We start from the raw sequence: 17,433 nt of genomic DNA, 5'->3' as shown, positions 1-17,433 counted from the left end.
ACAGAACAAGGGCACACAGTGTGAAGTTGTGGCAGGGGAGGTCTAGGCTGGATGTTAGGAGGAAGTTCTTTCCAGAGTGACTGGCATTGGAATGGGCTGCCCAGGGAGGTGGTGGAGTCACCATCCCTGGGGGTGCTGAAGCAAACCCTGGATGAGGCACTTAGTGCCATGGCCTAGTTGACTGGATAAGGCTGGGTGCTAGGTTGGACTGGATGATCTTGGAGGTCTCTTCCAACCTGTTTGATTCTATGACTCTATGATTCTATATATGTGCATTAAATCCTCACCACTACAGCAACTCTAATCAAAATTTGAAAGGCAACCTTTGGGCAATGTAAGAGAGTTTTTTAAGGAAGACAATTTCTCCTCAGTTTAGATATTACATCTTTTGCCTGAGAGGAAACAAAACAGTTATAATTGGTAACCCAAGCTCAGTGCTTCCAGAGACAACCCTGCTGGAGAAATGAGGCTTTGGGAAAGGAGACCATAGAGATTTGGAACTAAGATTCATCAGTGTAGACTGATGAGACAAATGAAGTCATAAGACTGAATGTTGTGCAGCTTTAGGGACATTAGAAAAGCTAAACCTCCTCTCTTGTAGAAGAAAGTTCCCTCTTTTGTAGATGGTTGATGTTTTCTTTTGGGGGATGTTCAGTAGAGGTCACTGCATCAACAACTGCTGTAGTCAGCACAAAACTGGCAGGGGCTGGTTCCACAAAAGCAGCAGCAGCAGAGAAAGGAAAAAAGCAAGCAAGCAAAATATGTTTTAACTATTAAGTGCTTTGATGACAAACTAGCAATGCCACAAATTAGCAGCTAAGGACAGAAAATGGCTCTTAGCTTTGCAAGTGGTCATTGCCCACCTCAGTACTGCCTATCCCAGCTGTAAGATAAAGATTTGTCCTAGTCTGGCCAGCACTGATTCAGCTCAGTGCTGTGAGTTCCCAGCTCAGGGTAGGTCTGTACAAATACTGCTGCTCACAGTGGCAAAACTGATAGGGAAAGTTAGCACCAAGGGTTGGGGTGCAGACTGAGGGCACTGCTACATCTTCTATGTCACTTTGGGGTGCAGGAAAGGAAATGCTGCAGCTGCTGGGAGGACCCAGGACAGGTGCAATCTGAACATCAGGGTCGAGTTCTCTTCTTCAATGGCCAGGATCCCAGGATCTGTCTGCTTTGCCTTTGAAACTGATCTATGAGTTTCTGATTCCATTTCCAGAATCCAGTTCCTGAACTCAGATTTCCATCTGCTACTCAGTCCAGCTGGAACTTCTTCCACAGCATCAGTGGTGACAACGGTGACTAACTGCCATCAGGGGTTGGGTCTGATATCACTTTTGTATCTACTTGTCTCCATTTTATTGCATTGTTCTCATTTCCACCCCTGAGGGCTCACTTTCTTTCCCACCCCATCAGTCTCTCCCCACTCTGGGAAGCAGAGGGGTTCCTAGAGACCCTCTGTCATCATCTGGTGGCCAGTCCAGCCCTGACCTTTGACACAAAGGTAAATGCTAACCTGACTAATATTGCAACCTGCTTCCATGAACCTCAGAGGTACATTTTTCATGTGCCTTGCCCACAGCCAAGCTAAGACAATTGTGTAGCTTCTTCTATACACTGTACAAACACAAGATTTCAGCCTGGAGAAGAGAAGGCTCTGGGGAGACCTTAGAGCAGCCTTCCAGTACCTGAAGGGCCCCACAAGAAAGCTGAGGAGGGGATTTTTAGGAGGGCTTATAGTGATAGGCCAAGGGGTAATGGGTTTGAGCTGAAAGAGGGGAAATTCAGACTGGGTATTAGGAAGAAATTCTTCACAGTGAGGGTAAGAGACACTGGCAGAGGTTGCCCAGAGAGGCTGTGGATGTCCCTTCCCTGGAAGTGTTCAAGGTCAGGTTGGATGAAGCCTTTAGGAAACTGGTCTAGTGGAAAGTGTCCCTACACATGGCAGGGGTATTGGAACTGGATGATCTTTAGTGTCCCTTCCAACCCAACCCATCCCATGCTTCTACAATGGGCACTAAATAGAGAGCTTCCAGGACCTTGTTCACAATTCCCTGAATGTTTCTGTCAGACATCAACTCATACTTTTAAATCAAGCTCTAGAGACAAAAATGCCATGTCAAAAATATTACCAGTCACCATCTTCTGCATGACAAATTCAGCAACAGTAAAGGAACTGCTGTGCTAGTACGAAGCTAGCTAGAATGTTTTGGTGAGAAGAATCACATTGCAGGCTGTGAAAAGGAAACAATGATGTCTGCTGCAATCACAGGCTTGCTGACATGGGTAAGAACAAGAACATAGGTGAGAGTCACTCTCTGAATCTCTCTCTGGGATTTGGGATGAACTTCTCTAACCTGCCATCTGTGTGACTAATCCTTTTGCTTCCTAACCCCCTGGCCGACCCTCCAAACTACCTTGAACGGAAGGCAAAGTCTGGGGTAAGGAAGAAAGGTAGGAGGAAGGTGGAAGGGTGGTTGGGAGCCCCTCCTGAGGACTCAGGTTTCTGGGAGGGCTGTTGTGTCTCTGTATTACCTGAGGCTTTTTAGTCTGAAGAAGAGAAGACTGAGAGGGGATTTGATAAGTGTTTGTAAGTATCTGAGGGCTGCCAGGAGCCGGGGGGGGACAGGCTCTGCTCACTGCTGCCTGGGATAGGACAAGGAGCAATGGGTGTAAGCTGCAGCAGAGAAGGTTCCACCTGAGCACAAGGAGGAATTTCTTTACTGGAAGGGTCGCAGAGAACTGGCACAGGATGCCCAGAGAGGCTGTGGTGTCTCCTCTGGAAAGAGAGGCCTGTCTGGATGCGTTCTTCTGTTAGATAGTATTGTCCTGCTCTAGCACGGGGCTTGGACTCAATTCAGTGATCTTGGGTCCCTTCCAACCCCTAACATCCTGTGATTACCTTTTGACTTGTCTATTTCTGTCTAGAGAGAATCATACAATCAAACAGGTTGGAAGAGACCTCCAAACTCATCCAGGCCAACCTAGCACCCAGCCCTAGACAATCAACCAGACCATGGCACTAAGTGCCTCATCCAGGCTTTGCTTCAACACCTCCAGGGACAGCGACTCCACCACCTCCCTGGGCAGTCCATTCCAATGCCAATCACTCTCTCTGCCAACAACTTCCTCCTAGCATCCAGCCTAGACCTCCCCTGCCACAACTTCACACTGTGTCCCCTTGTTCTGTTGCTGGTTGCCTGGCAGCAGAGCCCAACCCCACCTGGCTACAGCCTCCCTTCAGGTAGTTGTAGACAGCAATGAGCTCTGCCCTGACCCTCCTCTTCTGCAGGCTGCACACCCCCAGCTCCCTCAGCCTCTCCTCATAGGGTTTGTGTTCCAGCTGTACCTATTATAAATACCTGCTTGTATAGTGTGCTAAGCTGTAAATGTAAAGCTTTAATTTCCAGAGCTGCAGAGTCTAGCCAGGGTGATTTCCAAAGTGTGGGAGGGGGAGCAGGTAACACCCAAACCATCACAACTGGCTAACAGTCCAGCATATGAAGCTTACTCACTCCTCTTAAACCCTCTCAGAGAAGGCTACTGCAGAAGCTCTTAGGAGGAGAGCTGCACTTTGAGTTTGCAAAGCACATTACCCTCCTACAAAGCCACCCCAGCTGCTTGTGTTAGCATTAACCACTACTGTGAAGTGCAGTTGAGAGGAGGAATCCCCACTTGAAGGATGCGGTTCCTTCAAAGGGAAAAAGCTTGATCTTTCCTGGCAGCCTGAGTGAGAAGAAATGGACTATTGATAAAGCTTTTATTTTGACTAACAGAGGAGGCAAATTAACTCAGCTGCAATCTACTGCCTCCTAAAATAGAGAAAGAGCAGCATGAAGAAAGGCAAATCAGCCCATGCGAATTCTCCTTCCGTATGAGGGAGCTCAGGCGGTCGTCACTCCACCACTTGTCCTTTCCAGGAGTGTGGGTGGGAAGAGGAAGCTCACACTCTGAACATTCAGCTTGTTTCTCCACTTAAAAATCATCATTATTCCTTATATTTCAAAGAACAGATGAATGGCAGATCTTAGAGCACTCATCATAGCTAAGCCAATCATGGGCTTAAAGCTCAGGCTTCTCCAGCTCCCACAATTGATTTGCTTTAAAGCAACAGGCATCAGTAAAGGCACTGCAACAGCTGCCTTGTGAGGAAAGGCTGAGAGAACTGGGACTGTCTGCCCTGGAAGACTCAGATGGGGTTCAGTAATGCTTATCAATATTTAAAGGTCAAGTGTCAGAAGGATGGAACACAAACCCTATGAGGAGAGGCTGAGGGAGCTGGGGTTGTTTAGCCTGGAGGAGGCTCAGGGGTGACCTCATTGCTGTCTACAACTACCTGAAGGACATGAGAAGGAAGTTGTTGAGCATGAGAGTGGTGAGAGGCTGGAATGGGTTGCCCAGAGAGGTGGTTGAGGCCCCATGGCTGGAGGTGTTTAAGGCCAGGCTGGCTGAGGCTGTGGCCAGCCTGCTCCAGGGTAGGGTGTCCCTGGGCATGGCAGAGGGGTTGGAACTGGCTGATCCTTGTGGTCCCTCCTAACTTTGATTCCATGATTCTATGAAGGGAGGCTGTAGCCAGGTGGGGTTGGTCTCTTCTGCCAGGCACCCAGCAACAGAACAAGGGGACACAGTCTCAAGCTGTGCTGGGGGAGGTCTAGGCTGGATGTTAGGAGGAAGTTGTTGCCAGAGAGAGTGACTGGCATTGGAATGGACTGGAGGTGTTCAAGAAAAGCCTGGATGAGGCACTTAGTGCCATAGTCTGGTTGACTGGCTAGGGCTGGGTGCTAGGTTGGACTGGATGATCTTGGAAGTCTCTTCCAAACTGGTCAATTCTATGATTCAATTCTATGGATGGAACTAGATGATCCTTGTGGTCCCTTCTGACCCTGACTGATTCTGTGATTCTAATCTGTGACATGGTTTAATGGACTGTGATGGCTTGGGTGTTCCTCGCTTTGGAAATCACCCAGACTAGACTCAGACAGCTCTGGAAATTGAATGAAGCTTATTTACAGCTTAGCTCAATACATAAGCAGCTATTTACAGTACATACAGTTATAGACAGAAATAGACAAGGTAAAAGGCAATACAGAAACACAACAGCCCTCCCAGAAACCTGAGTCCCCAGGAGGGGCTCCTAACTGCCCTTCCACCTTCTCCCACCCCTCTCTACCTTACCCCAGTGCAAAGGAAGAATGGAGGTTTGGCCAGGGGGTTAAGAAGCAAAGTGGATTAATCATAGAGATGGCAGAGAGGCTAGAGAGAAGTGCAGCTCAGGCAATGCCCCAGGAAGAAGTGCCTTATCTGTGTTTGGATTCTTGTTCTTATGCATCTCAGCAAGCCTGTGAGTGCAGCAGACATCATCCTTGTTTGTCTTTTACAGCCTGCAATCTCGTTCTTCTCACCAAAACATTCTAGCTGGCTTCTAACTAGCACATGGACATAATGCTTGGACCCAGTGCTCTTAGAAGCCTTTCCCAAACTAAACAATTCTGTAATTCTGTATCAGAGGGTTGTGGTTTTGAAGCTATTTTACCACACAGAAGTGAAGCATCAACATCATTCACAGCTGGACTCTATGGTTCTATGAATTAATCAGAACATGAAACCTGCATGAAGCTGTGCCCTACCTTTGTCACGCTCAGCAATTACCTTCCAACAATGATTCTGTGTCGGCACCACAAAGAGCTTACAAGCAAAAAGGGAATGGTGCTTTTCTGACTCGTTTTTTTTTCCTCTTTCCACACACACCCTCTGCATTTAGTGATGCTCTGTGCTATTTTATTCCTGGAGGGAAGACAGAGGCAATGGATCTACACTGAAAGAAAGAGATAAGGGGGAAAAAAAAAGCAGAAAGTTGTGCTTTAGTTAGTAAGGGCCATCTAATAGAGATGTGCAGACGTTTGGGGCTGTGCTTGAAAGAGATGAAGAGAAATGGAAACATGCACTGGCTCGATGTTGTGTTACACTGTGCTGCAATAACCACTGGGGAAAACAAGAGAGGGAGGGAAAAATAACTCTGAATGAAGAAGGAAATAAAGTGGGATCACATCAAGGACAACTATTGCCAGAGAGTGAGAAGGAAAAGAGGGGAAAGAGAAAGGAAGGGGAAAGGAAAGGGGGAGGGGAAGGGGGGAAGAGAGAGAAGGGGGAAAGGAGGGGGAGGGGGAAGGGGAAAGGAAAGGGGGAGGGGAAGGGGGGAAGAGGGGGAAGGGGGGAAGCAAGGGGAAAGGGGAAGGGAAAGAGGGAGGGGGAGGGGAAGAGGGGAAGAGGGAGAAGGGTAGGGGGAAGGGGGAGGGAAAGGGAAGGGTAAAGGGAAGGGGGGAAGAGGGGGAAGGGGGGAAGCAAGGGGAAAGGGGAAGGGAAAGAGGGAGTGGGAGGTGAAGGGGGGGAAGAGGGAGAACGGTAAAGGGAAGGGGGAAGGGGGGAAGAAGGGGAAGGGGGAAGGGGGAAGGGGGGAAGCAAGGGGAAAGGGGAAGGGAAAGAAGGAGTGGGAGGGGGAAGGGGGGAAGAGGGAGAAGGGTGAAGGGAAGGGGGAAGGGGAGAAGAGGGGGAAGGGAATAGGAAGGGAAGGGAAAGGGAAGGGGAAAGGGGGAGGGGAAGGACGGAAGATGGGAAAGGGAAGGGGAAAGGCTAGAGGAAGGGGGGACAGGGGGAAGAGGAAGGGGGGAGGGGAAGGGGAAAGAGGGAGAAGGGAAAAGGAAGGGGCAGAAGTATGGAAAGGGGGAAGGGGGAAAGGGAATGGGAAAGGGGGAGGGGGAGGAGAAGAAAGAGAGGGAGGGGAAGAGGAAGGAGGAGGGGAAGGGGTAAGCGAAAGGGAAGGAGAAGGGGAAGGGAGAAAAGCTCTCAATAACATATCCCACAGAAGCTTCAAAGCTCTTTGAACACCAGTGAGGAAGCCCTGGGCTTGGAGCTGTACAAACGCGTACGGAAACTGCTTTTTCACACCACAGGCACATACATTAAACACAGCCCCTAATTATTAACATGCCATGCAATATTTTGCTATCAGCCAGGGTCTAGATGACAAAATGTTACCGTTTTGAAACGCAGTCACCACTTGGCCTGCTTCATTAGCATTGAAATGGAAGCAGTACTAAGGCACAAGGAGAGAGTCTAAAGCACACACATCTTAGCGAGGGCTGCAAACATACAGCTCGGTAACAGCATTGCTATATAGAAAGCCACAGGCTTTGCACTCATTTTCAAGCACCACTAAGGTTAGCAAAGACCTCGAAGATCATCAAGTCCAACATCTCCATGATCATTAGACTATGCCTCGAAGTGCCACTCTCACTCGTTTAACACCTCCAGGGATGGTGACCTGAGCAGCCTATTCCAATGCCTGACCTGTCTTTCAGTGAACAAATTCTTCCTAACATCCAGCCTAAACCCCCACAAGCACAGCTTGAGGCAACTACTTCTTGTCCTGTTGTTAACTACTTGGTAGAAGAGGCCAACGCTGCCCTCACTCCAACCTCTTCATTTAGCTGCAGAGAACTCGCTGAGCCTCCTCTTCAACCTAAAGGATCCCAGCTGCCTCAGCCATAAGATGAGCTCTCCAAAGCCCTCAGCAGCTTTGGTACCCTTCTCTGGGCATGCTCCAGCACCTCAATGGCCTCCTTAGACTGCTGTGCCCAAAACTGGACAGAGTACTCAAGGTGCAGCCTAACCAGTGCTGACCCCAGGGGCACACTCTTTACTTCCCTACTCCTGCTGGCTGCAATGTTTTCCATCCATGCCAGGACCTTCTTGCTTTCCCAGCCACTCCAGCACTCTGCTGGCACAATTTTGCATGATCTCTGGAATGAGCCATGCCAGGTTTCCTCTGGGCTAAAACTTCAGGTTCTCAGACTAAACATTTTTGCCCTCTCTGGACTCTGCTTTACCCGGTTTAAACATAATAGCACTTCTTTTTCTCATCCATCAGACATCTGTTTGGTCTGAAACGAACCTTGGTCAGACATTGGTGCCATGGTCTAGTTGACTGGATGAGGCTGGGTGCTAGGTTAGACTGGATGATCTTAGGGGTCTCTTTCAACCTGGTTGATTCTATGATTGATTGCATGAGCACACAATCAGCCAAGGATTCCACATGCTGCCAATGCAGGTACCACCACCAGGAGAACGAAATGGCCAAAGGTAAGACTTGGCAAAGTGAGGGAAGGGTGAGCAGGTCATCAAGGAAGGAGGGTAGAAACTGAGTGCCCATACAAAGGCTATATGAGAAGCCACTGCAAAAAATCCTGCCACCAGGAAAATCTAATCCTTACACAGTTTTGAACATGGTGACAGCAACCTGCTATTGCTGTTGTTTGGAAACCAGCAAAGATTAGCAGAGTCAGCAGTGTGCAGACTCCAAAGGCCAAGAGTACATTAATCTCCATGTGGAAAATGACACTGAGCTCTCCATTCCAGAGCAAATCCTATGCTTCAGCCCCTACATAGAAGGGCTGTGGTCAATACCTGGCATTTCCCCTGCCACAAATGAAGATTAAAATCCCACTTTAGACACACCAAAAAAAAAAACCCACCCCACACAGAAGAAGTCTACATAACTAAATGCCACTGTACAGTCAGAGTTACACAGAGTCCCTAGTCACAGAGATTCCAGTCTTTGGAAAGAGAGGAAAACTGGATTCAAAGAGGTCACTAATCCATGAATGTTTTCAATCACAGAACTTCTTAGATTGGAAAAGCTCTTCAAGCTCATCAAGCCCAATCATTAGTTTCACACTGACAAGTCCCTGACTAAACCAAACCCCTCAGCACAACAGCTAAGCACTAGGAATTGCTATGGTTGGAAAGGACCACCCTCATCAGCCAGTCCAACCTTCATCCCAGCAGCCTTCATCACCAAACCATGCTAGAGATAACTCTCAATACTAATACTTGGAAAGCACCACAGAGGAAAAAAAACTCTGCCTCTGATGCTGGCAAACTGGGAGGAGTGGCTGACACAGCACCAGGCTGTCCTGCCCTGCAGACAGGCAGGAACAGGCTGGAGGGCTGGGCAGAGGAGAATCTCACGAAGTTTAAACAAGGGCAAGTTCAGGGTCCTGCAGCTGTAAAGCAATAACCTCCCGCACCAGCACATGGAAGAGAGTGACCTGCTGGGAAGCAGCTCTGTGGAGGACTTCAGAGTGCTGGTGGACAAGTCCGGCATAAGCCAGCAGTGCGCTCTTGTAGCCAAGAAAGCAAATGGTCTCCTGCGGTGCATTAAGAAGAGTGACCAGAAGGTCAAGAGAGCTTCTTCTATGCCTCTACTCTGGCCTAGTGAGGCCACATCTGTGTCCAGTTCTGGCCTCCACAGTTCAAGACAGAGAGGGAAATACTGGAGAGAGCCAAGAGGGGCTTATGAAGCTGCTGAAGGGACCGGAGCATCTCTTTGAGGAAGAAAGGCTGAGAGTCCTGGGGCTGTTCAGCCTGGAGAAGAGCAGCCTGAGAGGGGATCCTCTAAATGTTCTTTAAGAGCTAAAGGGTGGGGAACAAGAGGATGAGGCTGGGCTCTTTTCACTGGTGCCCAGTGATAAGGCAAAGGGCAATGGGCACAAACTGGAGCACAGAGAAGCTCCACTAAAACATAAGGAAAAACTTCTTTGCTGTGAGGGTGCTGGAGCCCAGGAGCAGGCTGCCCAGAGAGGTTGTGGAGTCTCCTTCTCTGGACAGATTCCAAACCCACCCAGACGCTGTAATCCTGGGTGACCTGCTCTGGATGACTCTGCTTCAGCAGGGGGGATTGGACTGGGTGATTTCCAGAGGTCCTTTTCCAAATCCCAGCATGCTGGGATTCTGTGAAGTAGAACAGACCCTCAGCAGTGCTTCATATGCATGAAAGAGAAAACCTGAGCTTTGCACTGAATAATGCTGGCAAGGAAGCAGAGCCTTTGATTTGCAACCCTTTTTATTAGGCTGCTAGACTCTGTCTTCTGTGTGAGAGACAAAGGTGTGGAGATTAACAGTTCTGTCAGTGAGGTGTTCATTAATTACATTTTAAAGACTAGCAGAAAGAAGATTAACTTTGGCACGCTACTACTAATTACTTGTGATGTTCCAGGCAACTATCACACTGATGGGCAGAGAGTCCAGAGAAAACAAAAGTGGAGGTATTAAACACACTGTTTTAAATCACAGAATGCTTTAGGCTAGAAGAGACCCCCAAAGGTCATCTTGCCCAACACCCCTGCAGTTAGCAGGGACATCTCCAACTAATTCTGACTACTCAAGGCCCCAACACCTTGAATGTGTCCAGGGATGGGCATCTCCATCACATCTCTATGCAACCTGTTCCAGTGTCTCACTACTCTCATTGTAAACAACTTCCTCCTCATGTCCAACCTAAATCTACCCTGCTCTAGTTTCAAACCACCAGCCCTTGTCCTGTCAACGCAAGTCCTTCTAAATAGGCCCTCCCCTGTCTTTCTGTAGGTCCTCTTCAGGTACTGGAAGGCCACTCTAAGGTCTCCCTGGAGCCTTCTCCAAGCTGAACAACTCCAACTCTCAGCCTGTCTTCATAGGAGAGGTGCTCCAGCCCCCTGATTATCTTTGTGGCCTGCTCTGAACCTGCTCCAGAAGATCCATCTCCTTCATGTGTTGGGGGCCTCAGTGCTGCACACAATAGTCCAGGTGAGCTCTCACCAGATAATAATCATTCCTTTAGGTTATCCTTTTCATTGTCTACTAATTCCCCACTACAATTTTGATACTTGCCCAACAAAAGCACTGACCATGGAATTAAAAAACTGCATGCACACACCCAACTTCAAATAGAGCTGTAAAAATGGCAACATTTCACCCCACTGCTGAAGAGAGTATTCCCCTCCACCCCCAAATCTATGCTAACACCTTTCTTTCTTCTGCTCTTTGTTAACCACGTTGGGACTTAGGCTTTCACCAAAAGTTTGCCCTTTAAAAATGAGTAATTCTGTGATGTGTGAAGGTGCTTTTGAGTTTTCTGGAAGCAAGCATATTCTGGAGCCTCCAACACAAGAAGGATATGGAACTGCTGGAGCAAAACCAGAGGAGGGCCATGAAGATGCTCAGAGGGCTGCGGCAGCTCTGCTATGGGGACAGGCTACAAGAGTTGGGGCTCTGCAGCCTGGAGAAGGCTTCAAGGAGAACCTTGGAGTGGCCTTCCAGTATCTGAAGGGGACCTACAGGAAGGCTGGGGAGGGACCACTGGCAAGTTCTTGTAATGATAGGATGAGGAGTAATGGGTGTAAACTGCCAGAGGGGAGATTCAAACTAGATGTTAGGAAAGGGTTCTTTGCAGTGAGGCTGGTGAGACACTGGCACAGGTTGCCCAGGGAGGTTGTGGAGCACAGCATCACCCAATCTTTGATCACATTGGGTGCTCCACAACCTCCCTGGAGGTGTTCAAAGCCAGTTTGGATGAGGCCTTCAGCAACCTGTTCTAGTGAGAGGTGTCTCTGCCTATGGAACTGGCTGATCCTTGAGCTCCCTTCCAACCTAAACTATTCTATGATTCTAGATCTATTTAAATGAAAATAAGGAGACAAAGACCTTTAGAGGACCAATAAAAGTCATGAAATCTGCACACACAAGCACTCAGTAATTTCTGTCAGCAGCCTTTGTCTTCCTCACCCCATCTGGCCCTAATGCCTCTAACGCCCACTCACTGCATCACAGCAAAAATTAGGCTAAGCTCCTTGGGCTGGGTTCTGTGCTTCTGTAATGGCTCTGAAGCCCATAAACTACATCTGGAAATTGTAGGGAGGGGGAAAAGGGAAGAAGACTAGAGTCCAAGCTACCGAAACTTTCTTAGTAGGCCGTATCTGGGTACCTCTTCACATTCCATGGCATGAACATTTTGTTCCATGACACCAAAAGAAGTGAAAGGGTTCAACTGATCAATATATTGTGGATTCTGTGCACTATTTCCATCCTTATCACAATGTCAGGTAAGACATGCAAAACCAGCTGGGAAGTCACCGTGCTTGTTGCCATGAGCTTCTTCCAAACAGGGTCAGGGTCACCCATGAGTACTTTGCATATATTTAATATTCTATTTACCATAGAATCAACCAGGTTGGAAGCAACCTCCAAGATCATCCAGTCCCACCTAGCACCCAGCCCTAGCCAATCAACCAGACCATGGCACTAAGTGCCTCAGCCAGGCTTTGCTTCAACATCTCCAGGGACAGCGACTCCACCACCTCCCTGGGCAGCCCATTCCAATGCCAATCACTCTCTCTGCCAACAACTTCCTCCTAACATCCAGCCTAGACCCCTCCTGGCACAACTTGAGACTGTGTCCCCTTGTTCTGCTGCTGGTTGCCTGGCAGAAGAGACCAACCCCACCTAGCAACAACCTCCTTTCAGGTAGCTGTAGACAGCAATGAGATTATTACCTTTATACAATAGTGCTGTTGGGTTATTACTACATTTACTATATACATATATTATTTTATATATATATATACATATATATATATAAAATCTATTACTACATTTACTACATCCCTTAAGCAATGAGCAGGGCAGATTAGCATCCTGAAATATTCCATTTGATGAAGCAGCAGGTACTGAGTGGAAAGATGGAGGTCAAGTTCAGCTCCTCACTCTCTTTGCCTCCCTGAACTTCTGTTCCCACCTCTCCCCTTTTAGGCATATTTATATCTTGACTCCAATATGGCATGAAATGGCATCTAGCATTGGTTAGAGCTAGAAGGCATGAGCCCATGAACTCCACAGACAATGCTGTGCTCTCAGAAAGCTACCACTTGCAAATTCAGTGTGCTTTACTGTGGCCACCTAGTAATGAACTTCTCTCACAATAAGGCGACCTGTTGACTTCAACGTGCTGAAGTATTTCCACTTTTACAGGAGTGAAAGTTTTAAGCCAGCCATTGGACCCACTCAGGGTCTGATTCATCATAACTGAAGTGATGTTTTTGGCATTCACAGGCTCACAGGATGTTAGGGGTTGGAAGGGACCCAAGGAGATCAGCCAGTCCAACCCCCCAGCCAGAGTAGGACCATACTATCTATCACAGATCACAGAATGACAGAATGGTTTAGGTTGGAAGGGACCTCCTGCTAGACCATGTTGCTCAAGGCCTTGTCCAACCTGGCCTTTAAATGCTTCCAGGCTTGGAGCTTTCACTGCTTCTCTGGCCAACCTGCTCCATTGCTTCACCATTCTCATGGGGAAAAAAATCATCCACATATCTAAATCAGGCTTCTTCCAGTTTGAAGCCATTACTCCCTGTTCTGCTGTTCCATGCCTTGGCAGAATTCCCTCTCCAGCTCTTCTGTAGCCCCCTTCAGGTACTAGAAGGCTCTTCTATGGTCTCCCTGGAGCATTTTCTTCTTCAGGTTGAACAGCAAAAACCCTCCCAGCCTGTCTTCATACGAGAGCTGCTCCTACCCTCTGATCATCACTCAAAGTTTTGCATATGGTGATTCCTCAGACAGAAGGCAGAGAAGATTTGCATCCAAGAGTCCACTCCAGAACAAACCCTTTGACTTGGCTATGGCCTTTTGTTTTTAATGGCTTGAACTTCAAATAACACGAGGCACTTGTCAGTTTAACTTCAATGGAAGTTGCTAGATCTCTGCTATCCTGAAGCTCAGGCTACACAAAAGGCAAAATTGGTTTCCTGCCTGAATCAGCCAAACCCTGCTCCTTTAACAGAATACTGGCATCTGTGGTTGGTACAGGTGTTCTTCATTTCTGGATCCAGCAGATTTCTATTTAAAGATTTTAATTGACCTGCTTGCTCGGGGCTAGGAGACAAGGGGGTGGGAGAAAGAACAGAGCCATTCACACTACTGCAGCTCTGCACAGAGCGGTACTGCCTCCCTGGCAGGCCAACTGCGTGTTGTGTCTGCAAGCCATGGGGTGGCCATGACAAACCCCAGCAGCTGAGGAGAAGATCTGGACTGCAAGCCAGTGCCTGTTTAAAAGCAATGCTGACCTACTCCTGGGCTACTCTCAGGCCAGGCAAAGAAAAATCAGAGCAGGCAGCTTCTATGCAGCTTTACCTTTCTAACCGTTGCAAAAGAAAACCCAACTTCTGCGTGCAGGAAGAGTCTCTTCCACAGCCAGAGGTAGCCTCCAAATGAGAAGACTCCTTTTGCTTGCAAATGCGTGACAAATCAATGTGCATTTCTGTGTGACAGGAGTTCACAGAGCAGTTATTTCCCTGGTTTCTGCCTCCTGTCACCAGCAAAGCAGGCTGCTCTGGCGTGCGAATTACTGAAATCGGTCTGGTTTTGGGGGGGGGAGAAGGCTGACAAAGGAGAAACCTGCATGTGCAACATCAGCTGCTGGTCAACTACTTCTACATTATTTTCCAGCCAGCTTCTTGTCAGTGAAGTAAGGGAGTTAAATTTGGGTGAAGGAAAAGAGTCAGCAGATTTCCACCCTTCCAAACGTTCCACATTTGAGCTCTGTTAGACAATTCAGCAAGCAGACGTTGCTGTCCACGGCTTTATGTTGCTTGTCTGGAACAGCAGGTGCCACACTGCTCTGCATCAGGGGAAATCTGCCTGCGTGTCAGGGCAGACAGCAAAGCCTGGAGTCCTCTCAGGACTAAGAGCTACCTTCAGCCCTACCCAAAGAGAGACATTCCATTGTTTTTTAGCATCCTTTTGGATGCTTTTAAGAAAGCTCTTCTGCGCCTCATCGGCTCTCCCTCTCTCACAGAAACTCTAAAGCATGCATTTAAAAATAGACCATCAGATTATCTGGGTAAATCATAAAGCTCAGCTTATCTCTCTCTTCCCCTTCAAAATAGACAATTTGTTTTGTCCACCAGCTCAGCAGCCTGAAGCCATGCATAATCCTGTTTGTCTCAGGAACCCCACTCCTTTGATTGTCCCTGTGCCTCTCCGTTACGTGTAGGTATGGTCACACTGGGATGCGTGTCCCTGCAGGCAGGTGAGCAGGAGGAAGGAATTCAGGCTGCTGGGCACAAAGGTGTTTGTGCCCCTGCCAGCTGTGCCTCCTAGCAGCACAGCCTTAAATAGACACAGAGAATAATACATGGATTTAGGAGAACTAGAGTACCAAGTGCTTCCATTAGACATTAAATTGTTGTTCAACACCAATCTAGACCCCAGAACCTGAATGCTTTCCCTAAGGGCAGATGCAATCAATATAATCTGAGGGAGGACCCCACATTTTTTCTTCCCCGCTTCTCTTTCCCAGTGGGTCAAAGGCACCATGTAATGGAGCCTTAAGCAGGAAACCCCGACTCACAATCCCAACAGTCTCCCCATCCTCCTTCCCCTGCTTGTGCTGCCCATCAGGCCAGGGAAGCTGGAGAAAGCCCTGCAGGGCTATAAATAGTGACTGGGGGAAGGGAGGGAGGGAGGGAAGGAAGGAGGGAGGGGGGAAGAGTGCAGCAGCACGTTTCCAGAGATGCTGTTTGCTGAGGGAGGTTTCGATGGCTCCCTTCAGATGGGAAAGGGGACCATTGGGAAGTTCAGTGACATAGCAGGGAGTGTTGGTGGGGAGCAGGGCAGCAGCTGGAATGTCAAGTCCTTTCTGCCTCTGTACCTCAGTGTGCCCATCTGTAACTGAGGGCTGTGAGGCACAGCTTTAACACGCTGCTGGATGCCTGCTCATGGCAGAGGGGTTGGAACTAGATAATCGTCAAGGCTGCTTCCAACACAAACCATTTGGTGATTCTGTGAATGCCACACTGGCTGGAGAACCTCGAGGTGGGTTCTACCCCTGGGGTGTCCCAGCTATTTCAGATCGGTTTTGTCAGACCCCCCACACCACCACCATCACCTAGAAACGGCGCAGGAAGGGTCCACAGCTGGAAAGGCGGTGAGGAAGCGACTCTAGGCGATGGAAGGGTTGTCAGTGCAGGCAGCTCATCACCTGTGCCAACTTTGGAGCCAGCCAAGCGGCGTCCTGTCTAAGCACTGAACCTGCACTGGCCGTTCTGGGGCTGCTCCAGAGCCCTAACCCTTCCCCAGTCCCCACTCTTCCTTTGAGACACAAAGCTCGGAGATCTCACCTCCCAGGAGCCACCCTAATCCCCCTCCCCTCCCACTCCCGGCTCCCTGCAAACTTTGGGCAACTAGAGAGGCTCCCTAAGGCCCCTGCCTGGCCAGGCATACAGTGGGCACTGCCCAGCCGCCATCTCCTCCTCTCCTCTCCGCGCCTCCCCTCCCCTCTCCTCTCCCCTCTGCGCCTGCACGCTCCGCTCCGCGCCTCTCCGCATCCCCCCGCTGGCGGGCCCGCACCCCTGCCGCGCAGCGCTGCAGTGCCCGGCCCGACCCCCTCCTCTCACCGTCCTCCAGAGCCGCTGCCGCTTGGCACTGACGGAGGTGGCGGTGACGATGAGGTGGGAGACGGACACCACCAGCCCGAAAACGATGGCCAGCAGGGTCCGGACGGGCAGCAGCGAGTAGGAGACGAAGGTGACCAGCATGAGCTGCCACATGCCCTGCTCAGGGGCGCTCGGGGGTTCCATGCCGTAGGCGCCGAGCGAGAAGGGGCAGCAGAGGAAGGAGAAGGTGAAGCTGAAGAGCAAGGTGAGCTTGACGATCTGCTGGAGCTGGGTGACCTGCAGGTACTTGACATTGGTGACGATGAAGAGGGAGAGGAAGATGATGCAGTGCACCGGGTGTGAGCCTTTGGAGATGGTGAGGCTGGGGCTGGAGAGCAGCTCCACCAGGGCCAGGCTGGCGGTCAGCACGATCAGGACGGCCAGCGCTTTGAGGGTGGACGTCTGCTCCAGCTTCAGGTTGTAGCTCTGGAAGAGAGCTTCCAGCTCCTTGCAGTCGAACTCGTCTTCGCAGGCGATGGCATCCAGCAGCAGCAGCGGCGGGGGGTCCCCCAGCCCGGCTCCCGCAGCCGCGGCAGCCGGCGGGGAGCAGCAGCAGCGGCAGCACTTCTTCCTCTTGGTCTTGACTTTCTGAAACGGTATTTCCTCCATGTCAGTGCCATTCATAAACCTCGGGGACGAGATGCTCCTCCCGGTGTCCCCCGCTGCCGCTCCCGTGTCTCGCTGCCGCCGCCGCCGCCGCTGCTCATAAGCAGCGCAGGGGGCTGCGAGCAGGACCGCTGTCGCCCGCCCGCCGGCAGCCCCCGCAGCTCCGGACGCGGGCACCGGGCGCTGCCCGCCAGCCGCCGCCGCCGCCGCAGGTCTATGTGTCCCTGGGTCCCCCCTCCCCGCCTCCGGTTCTGCCCAGGATGGCTGGGACCAGCCTCACTCGCGTGGATGTGCCAACCTCCCTGCCTGCTCGCTCGCTCTCCCCTTCGCCACCCTCCTCCTCCTTCTCCTCCTCCTCTTCCTTCTCCTCCTCCCCTGGTGCTCCAGGGATGTTAATCTCCTAATGACACCAAAACACCATCCAAAGGTTTGAAACCGAGCGGAGGGGAGGGGTGGGTGGAAACCGAGAGAAGGGGACAGTCAACAGGCAGGTCTCCCGTGAGACACTGAGATTTGGAGG

The 17,433-nt window shown here is 50.0% G+C and overlaps 1 protein-coding gene across 1 annotated transcript in view; it reads right to left on the bottom strand.

Annotated features, from left to right (window-relative positions):
* ADCY1 (adenylate cyclase 1) overlaps window positions 1–16,986 on the bottom strand; it is a 174,394-nt gene extending 157,408 nt beyond the window's left edge. Inside the window, exon 1 of the mRNA XM_064169698.1 lies at window positions 16,269–16,986. Coding sequence (XP_064025768.1) covers window positions 16,269–16,931 — 663 coding nt within the window. The 5' untranslated portion in view covers window positions 16,932–16,986. The remainder of the gene's footprint in view (window positions 1–16,268) is intronic.
* Between the last annotated feature and the right edge of the window lie 447 nt (window positions 16,987–17,433).

The sequence above is a fragment of the Pogoniulus pusillus genome, chromosome 32, assembly GCF_015220805.1.
Source record: "Pogoniulus pusillus isolate bPogPus1 chromosome 32, bPogPus1.pri, whole genome shotgun sequence".
In the NCBI taxonomy this organism is placed as follows: domain Eukaryota; kingdom Metazoa; phylum Chordata; class Aves; order Piciformes; family Lybiidae; genus Pogoniulus; species Pogoniulus pusillus.
The sequence above is the reverse complement of the archived record's forward strand: the minus strand, read 5'-3'. Positions and strand labels throughout refer to the sequence as shown.